Here is a 7,965-nt window from a genome sequence, read left to right on the forward strand (position 1 = left end):
TGGCCCGGGAGGCCCCGTCCCTGGGAGCAGGGTTCCCTCGCGGCCCCGGCCCCTTCCTTTTGCAGCCCCCGGGCAGCCCCCTCTCCTGGATAGTCCCCTCCTCCTGGGGGCTCCCTTCACCAGGCGGCTAGGCTCCTGGGGAGTGGGGTTCCTTCGCTGGCCCCTCTGGCTCCCTCTGCGCGCCCCAATCCCCACTAAGCGGGGGCGGGGGCACAGCCCGCCGGCCTCCTGATTTTCTCTGCCTGCGTGTTCCATTTTGCTTTTCCAAGTAGCAGGAGAACAAACCTAACAGCCAGGGCTCAACAGAGCATTTAAAAAAATATGTTTTTATTGATTTCAGAGAGGAAGAGAGAGAGAGAGAGAGAGAGAGAGAGAGAAACAGAAACATCAGTGATGAGAGAGAATCACGGATCGGCTGCCTCCTGCACTCCCCTTGCTGGGCATGGAGCCCCCAACCCAGGCATGTGCCCTTGACTGGAATCGAACCTGGACCCTTTCGTCCGCAGGCCGACAACGCTCTATCCACTGAGCCAAACCGGCTAGGGCTCAACAGAGCACTTTAGGTGCAACTTGCAAGGTGTTGTGTCAGGACATATTCGCATGTTTTCCAGTACAGCGTGCATTAAAAAAAAAAAAGTGTTGATTGATTTGAGAGAGAGAGGAAGGAAGAGAGAGACCGAGGGAGAAACATGATTTGTTGTTCCCCTTATTCTAACCATTCACTGTTTGCTTCTTGCATGTGCCCTGACCTGCGACTCTGCGGGCCACCTTGGTGCATCAGGAGGATGCTGTAGCAACCTGAGCTGCCAGCGTGCATTTTCAGTGGTTCGGACTCCTGGCTCATAATAAGTGCTCCGATTCCCAGCTCTACTCTGCAGTTCATGACCACCGGTTTTCAGCTTTCCTCTGTCTTTGGAACAGGAACGCTGCCCACGACTCGGGAGGATGAAGGTCATCACTTGCGAGATCGCCTGGCACAACAAGGAGCCGGTGTACAGCCTGGACTTCCAGCACGGCGCGGCCGGGAGGGTCCACAGGCTGGCGTCCGCGGGCGTGGACACCGCCGTGAGGGTAAGTCGGGCGGGAGTAGCAAGCACAGGGACCCCCGCTGAGGCAGCGTTCTCCAGGCTTACATTGAAAGCTGATGCCAGCCAACTCCAGCTACTTCCTCATCTAGTCCAGAGGGATGCACTCAGGGCCCGGAGGGAACAATGAAACCGAAAGAAGCCTCTTTCTCCTTGGGTCAGATTAAGGGGACTTGATCCCTGTGCTTTTAGAACCCGAGCCAGGTCCCCATCGGGGAACAGTCTGGACTAGAACGAGGCCGGAGGGAGGACAGTCAGCAATGGGACTGTGGGTTTATGGCTCAGACACAAGTTCCTTCCTTTTATGTTTCAAAAGAAAAGCTACATCGTCTTCCTGAACATAAGCAGAGTGTTATTTTAGTGCGTGGAGCAGGGCAGGTGCTCACTCTGTGTTGTTCTGGATGCGTGTTTTGGTGTCCACAGGTCTGGAAGGTGGAAAAAGGACCGGATGGAAAGGCCATTGTTGAATTTTTGTCCAATCTGGCCCGCCACACCAAAGCCGTCAATGTCGTGCGCTTCTCTCCCAATGGGGAGATTTTAGCATCCGGAGGAGACGGTGAGTGTAGTACTTCAAGGTTCTTCAGAGGCCACGTATCCGTGTGTCTCATGGTAAACCCTGAGGCGTGAGCCAAGTAAGGCTTGTTTATGGTAGAGGTCGCTGGACCCACCCATCTTTCGTTTATGTTCTGGGGAGCACGAGCAGATGGGGGGCAGCAAACGGAAACTGAGAAGACCTATTGGAAATGCCTCCTTGCCCACGTGCTCCCTCTGGGCTGGCGTGGAGACAGTAGGAGGTGTTTCCCGTTCTGACGGGGTCTCCCGGCCCTGTGCTGGCCTGGCTTAACTGTTAGTGTAGAATGTGTAAGTGATCACAGTCTGTCCCATGTTTCTGTATAATTAGTTAATTAATTGGCTTAGGGCAGCGGTTCTCAACCTGTGGGTCGCGACCCCTTTGGGGGTCGAACGACCCTTTCACAGGGGTCGCCTAAGACCATCGGAAAACACGTATATAATTACATATTGTTTTTGTGATTCATCACTATGCTTTAATTATGTTCAATTTGTAACAATGAAATTGGGGGTCACCAAACATGAGGAACTGTATTAAAGGGTCGCGGCATTGGGAAGGTTGAGAACCACTGGCTTAGGGGGTATCGTTCACATGGCCCTTTAATGTATGTTTGTTTCGTGGAAGTAGGTTGATTTACATTTTCTGCTTGTGCTTCTTGGCATAAAACTTGTCCCACGACCTGAAGAAGAGTCTGGAGGCTTTGGCTAGTAAAAAAGGAGAGAGACTTATTCGAGGGTCTTACAGTTTACCCCCTGGGAACACAGGCAAAAACCCAGAAGTGCTTCATAAAGGAAAGAAAAGTTGAACTTTTCTTATGGTCAAAAGTACATTCTTGAGAATTGTCGGTCCTGCATTCGTAGCCCTGGGATTCATCCAGGACGGTCATCAGTCAGGTGTCGGGGAGGATGATGGATGCCAGGTGGGCTCGAGGGTGGGCACCAGGGGTTTGACCCCGTCTGGTGGTCTGGGTAATGGGTGTCAGGTGCTGGGTACGGAGTCCTTCGGAGGGCAGTCAGGGTTATCTGGAGGCCTGGTGTCTGTCCAGGGGCATATCTGGGCACTGGATCTGGACTGGAAAGTTCAGAAAGTTTAAGTTCCCAGGCCAGTTAGAACAAGAATGGAATCTTTCCTCCGGCCTCAACCTTCATAATGGGAATGATTTTAGCAGTTTGGTTAAAATGACTCCATCCTATATAATAAAAGCCTGGGCAGAACAACCGGTTGACCAGTCGCTATGACACACAATGACCACCAGGGGGCAGACACTCAATGCGGGAGCTGCCCCCTGGTGGTCAGTGCGCTACCACAGTGGGAGTGCCACTCAGCTGACCAGGATGAGCTGCTGTGCTGTGAACCCCAGGCCGACAGGCAGGAACCTGGGCTGCGATCGTAGCCTCCTCACCCCAGGCTCCTCCTCCTCGCTCCCTGCCGCCTCCTCTGGACACCCACAGGCCACACGGTGCTGCCATTGGGCTTGCAGAGCTGACCCTGGAGGCTGGGAGGCGGGTTCGTGGCCGCTGCGGGACTGAGGCTTACTCTGCCACCTCTCAGTGCTGTTGTCCCTGGGCCCAGCCCGATCGGGTTCCCTGGAGAGGCGAGTGCTCCGGCTCCATGGAAGATGCCAGACCAGGGAGCAGCCGCTCAGAGGGAGGGTCCACAGCCGCTTGGCTGACCGGGATGAGTGCTCCCACAGCGTGCTGATCCTCGCAGGCCAGGCCCCCCCCCCCCCCACATCAGTGCACGAATCCCGTGCACCGGGCCTCTATATATTCCCTATCTCTACTCAAACTATACAAAAAAAGTAAATTTTTTTACCATGCTTTAACACTAGAACAGTCTAGAAGCCAGTGCAAAATAAAACAGAAGTCTCAGAGTTTGTTTGCAGGAGGAAAAGAGACCTGGTTGGTAAATTCAGTGCCCGTGTGTCCTAGTGTGGGCAGAGAGGGGAAGGGTGGTGAGTGGGAGCGCCCCCTGGCGGGACTGGCCAGCAGTCTGCTGTGAGGTTGCCCCGGGCACAAAGCCCTTTGGCCCTGGAGGCCCAGGAACCTGCTGTTGGCAAGTGGAGTGTGTCCTTATGTCGGGGCGCATCTCTGCTCAACCGAGCTCCCGGGATCCAGTCATAGGAGGGAACGCCCCCTTCCCTGGCCTCTGTGGGCCGTTCTCAGAGGGAAGCCGAGTCTGGGCGGGAGGTAATGTGGTGAGTGGGACTCAGAACGCGGGTGGTTAGGGAGCGGATGATTGCTGACATCAGGCTAATGTATGAGATGCGCACAGGATATGACTAGCTGACACAGGGGCTTACCCGGGCGGGCGTGGAGCTGTAAGCGCTTTATGCATGTTGACTCATTTAATCCTCCCAACAACCCCCTGTTGTTATCCCCATTTTATTTTATTTTTCTTTATTTTTATTTTTTAATCCTCACCTGAAGATATTTCCCCTTTGATTTTAGAGAGAGTGGAAGAGAGAGGGAAAGAGAGAGAAACACTGATGTGAGGGAACCACATCGATTGGTTGCCTCCTGCACGAGCCCCACCAGGGCCCGGACCCGGGCCAGAGAGGAGCCTGTAACCGAGGTGTGTGCCCTTGACCAGAATCGAACCCGTGATCCTTCGGTCCGCAGGCCGACCCTCTGTCCACTGAGCCACACCTGCTAGGGCTATTGCCCCAGTTTACAAGTGGGGAATTGAGGCCTCAGGGGACTTGCTGAAGGTTGCACAGCTAGGAAACATTTGCCATCCCTGGTGTTGGTGGCTCTTCGTTGCTGGTTGTTGTTTTTTTTTCCTTTTAATTTACTTAAAATTTTTATTTATTGACTTGATAGAGAGAGACATTTGTTGTTCCTCTTACTGATGGTTCATTGTTTGGTGCATACCTGACTGGGGATGGAGCCTGCAACCTTGGCATATGGGGAGGACGCCGTAACCAACGGAGCTATCCCGCCAGCGCCGGTTTCTTTTTACTCCGTTGTTTCTCGGCTCTGCCTTTTGGTTTGTTGGTCGCTCTGCAGTGGTGATTGGCCCGCCAGGGGACCCTTCTGTTGAAGGTGACTTGTCTAGCTCTGATCTGGTATGAGTTTGATCTTGGGGTTTTAGCTCAGAAGGCAAACCTGTTTTCTCCTCAGCATTCTTAGAAGTAAATGCTCGTGGCCGTAGCTGAACAAGGTACCTGTTATTTAATAGCCTAAAACCCGGGAGCGAAGGGCGAGCGGTAAAGCAGGCTTGTCCCCGTTAATCCCGCCAGATGCGGTCATTCTGCTGTGGAAGGTGAACGACAGCAAGGAGCCTGAGCAGGTGGCCTTTCAGGACGAGGACGAGGCGGAGCTGAACAAGGAGAACTGGACGGTGGTGAAGACGCTGAGGTGACGGGGGCGGGGCTCGTCCTCCCCTGAGGGCTGCATTCAGCTGACAACGCACTCTGACTTTTGTATCTCCCTTGAAACTTTTCCGTATGCAAGACAGAAATAAGAGAATGGTTTTAAAAGAGAAAAGCATGATTAAAATGGATTTCCTGAGTTTCTGCTAACAAGTAAAATCGAATCAGTTTTAAAGACAGATATCCTTGGATGTGGTCGGTCGTGGCTGTAGCTCAGATAGTCCCAGCGGCAGTTTCTAACATCCCATTCTAACGTGTGGTGCCTGGGTCTGCCTTTAAACTTCTTGTCCTCTTTCTCTCCTTTCCCCCGTCCCCCTCTGGATTCCAGGGGCCACCTAGAAGATGTGTACGATATCTGCTGGGCCACCGATGGCAATTTGATGGCTTCTGCCTCTGTGGACAACACGGCCATCATCTGGGACGTCAGTAAAGGTAGCTGATACGCTTTTGTTATCCGGGGAGGAACATCCTACGCGTCTACAAAGCCTAACCTGCTTTATCTTTAAAGGCATCAGAAGCGGTTGTTTCTTTAAGGAGCGAAAACGAGTTGGGTACAACAGGTTAGGGATTAGCCCAGGTGCCGTGTATCCAGCTCAGTTTGAGGGTCCCAGGCAGGAAGCCTGGGCTTAGGGTGGTGTCCTGAGTTCCTGGTGCCGAGCAAGGTGGGTGCCCCGTGCCCGGGAGGCAGCCGTGGAGGGACAGGCTGACCCCTGCCTTCGTGGCGCTTAGATCTGGGGAAGTCTCCATTCAGGGGCATTCCCTGCTCCGTGTTGGTAGGCAGGACCAAGGTTCCATTTCAGGAGGTGAAGGTACCTTGCCTTTTCTTAAAAAAAAAAGGTATTTTTATTGATTTCAGAGAGGAAGGGAGAGAGAGAAACATCAATGATGAGAGAGAATCACTGATCAGCTGCCTCCTGCACGCCCCACACTGGGGATCGAGCCTGCAACCCGGGCATGTGCCCTGACCGGGAATTGAACTTGGTGCAAGGGTTGATGCTCAACCACTGAGCCACGCCAGCCAGGCCCTCACTGCTTTGAAAGAACCTGTTCTCTAGTTGGGGATGCAGTAGACACGTGAGAAGTTATCTGCCGGGGTTCTTGTTCCTGCATCAAGAAGGGTTCAGGAATCTGGAGAAGGCTGTGTGTAGGTTAAATAGGAGTCCAGAGACGAAGTATAATTTTGAAAGGCATTTGGGGGTCAGAGGAGCCTAGTTTAAAGGAAACTAAGATCTAAGTTCTCCTCGTCTCAGGACCCCATGCTTTTTATTAACACAGTTTGTCCTGAGGCGAGGCAGAGATATACACTCAAAGGGTAGGGTTTTCGTATACAGGGGCATTGTCAGAATGGAAGAATTAGCCTATGGCTGTTCCGGTGTTTGGCCAGTAGGAGGCAATAACATGTAGATTAAGATGCCCTGAACTGTCTGGCAGCCAAGCAATCATCCCTTTTCAGGTTTGGGGAAATGCCTTCAGCCATTCCCAACAGGTGACAACATATGTGACTTACCCCTTGTTAAGTCCCCAAGTTCCATCATACTTTTGATGAAACTCTTGCAATTATGATATGCTAGAATTGGTTTCCTGCAGTTATTTATACTAATAAAAGGGTAATATGCTAATTAGGGAGGACGTCCTTCCAGACAAAGCCACAGCAGCTGCAAGGCCCGAGGGTGCTCAGATCGGGCCAAAGCTGCGCTGGCTGTGAGGGCCAAGGCCCGGTCCAGCGCCATGGTTCCTTTGGCAGAGGCCGTGGGAGCAGGCCTTGCTGTGGAAGAAGGCAGCATAGCGGGAGAAGGGAGAAGGTGGCAGTTAGGCAGTTAGGGGGATCAGGCAGGAGGGGAGAGCAGTTAGGCAGTTGGGGGGATCAGGCCAGAAGGGGAGAGCAGTTATGGGGATCAGGCAGGAGGGGAGAGCAGTTAGGCAGTTAAGGGGATCAGGCTGGCAGGGGAGAGCAGTTAGGCAGTTAGGGGGATCAGGCAGGAGGGGAGAGCAGTTAGGCAGTTGGGGGGATTAGGCCAAGAGGGGAGAGCAGTTAGGCTGTTAGGGGGATCAGGCCAGAAGGGGAGAGCAGTTAGGGGGATCAGGCAGGAGGGGAGAGCAGTTAGGCAGTTAAGGGGGTCAGGCTGGCAGGGGAGAGCAGTTAGGGGCACCAGACTGGCAGAAGCGGTTAGGGGGATCAGGCAGGCAGGCTGGTGAGTGGTTAGGAGCCAGTGGTTCCAGATTGTGAGAGGGATCCTGGATTGGAGAGGGTGCAGGCCAGGCTGAGGGACACTCCCCACCCCCGTATGCACGAATTTCATGCACCAGGTCTCTAGTAGGAATATAAAGAGCAATGAAACCCACAGCTCAGTAGCGGCTGATACCTAGCCCTGCAGTCCTTCACTCAGGCGTGATGTTTTCTCCCAGCCTCTTCCTCCCTTTCCCGTCGTGCAGGCTGGTGATTCTCCTGCAGCCCTGGTGCCTGGGGGTGGGGGTGGGTTCTGCCGCAGTCCCCTTCCATCCCCTCTGCACCAGCTGCTCTTTTATCTGGGTGCTGTCAGCTACCCCATCCTCTAGCTTGCCTCGCTCGATCATCCCCTGTCTCCGTCACGCTCTTTCTAATGGAGGATGAGTTTCACTTCTCATCCCCAAATCTGGCCCTTGTCCTGGACAGTCCTGCCAGTGCCCCGGTAATGACCTGGAACATGCCAGCACGCCGGGCACTGCCTCAAGGCTGGGAGAGTCATGAACAAGGTGGCAGCCTCCTACTGGGGTGTCAGGTAGTAGAGGTGTTGTAGGGTCGGGGAGTGTAGGTCATTCGGGAAGGCTCAGCATGTGGGGTTTGAACAGAGGCTTGAATGACTTTGGAGAGCAAGTGCTGTGCGTTATTTTGGGAAGAACATTCCAGCTGTGGGAACAGCAAGTGCAGAGGCCCTGTGTGTGGAGGAAATGGACTG

General features: G+C 53.6%; 1 protein-coding gene across 1 annotated transcript in view; it reads left to right on the forward strand.

The window, feature by feature from the left end:
- Nucleotides 1-758: 758 nt before the first annotated feature.
- The window catches only part of CHAF1B (chromatin assembly factor 1, subunit B (p60)), a 20,332-nt gene continuing 13,125 nt past the window's right edge, over nt 759-7,965 (forward strand). Inside the window, exons 1-4 of the mRNA XM_014535637.1 lie at nt 759-1,071; nt 1,509-1,641; nt 4,898-5,015; nt 5,358-5,461. Coding sequence (XP_014391123.1) covers nt 946-1,071; nt 1,509-1,641; nt 4,898-5,015; nt 5,358-5,461 — 481 coding nt within the window. The 5' untranslated portion in view covers nt 759-945. The remainder of the gene's footprint in view (nt 1,072-1,508; nt 1,642-4,897; nt 5,016-5,357; nt 5,462-7,965) is intronic.

The sequence above is a fragment of the Myotis brandtii genome, unplaced genomic scaffold (assembly GCF_000412655.1).
Source record: "Myotis brandtii unplaced genomic scaffold, ASM41265v1 scaffold147, whole genome shotgun sequence".
In the NCBI taxonomy this organism is placed as follows: Eukaryota; Metazoa; Chordata; class Mammalia; order Chiroptera; family Vespertilionidae; genus Myotis; species Myotis brandtii.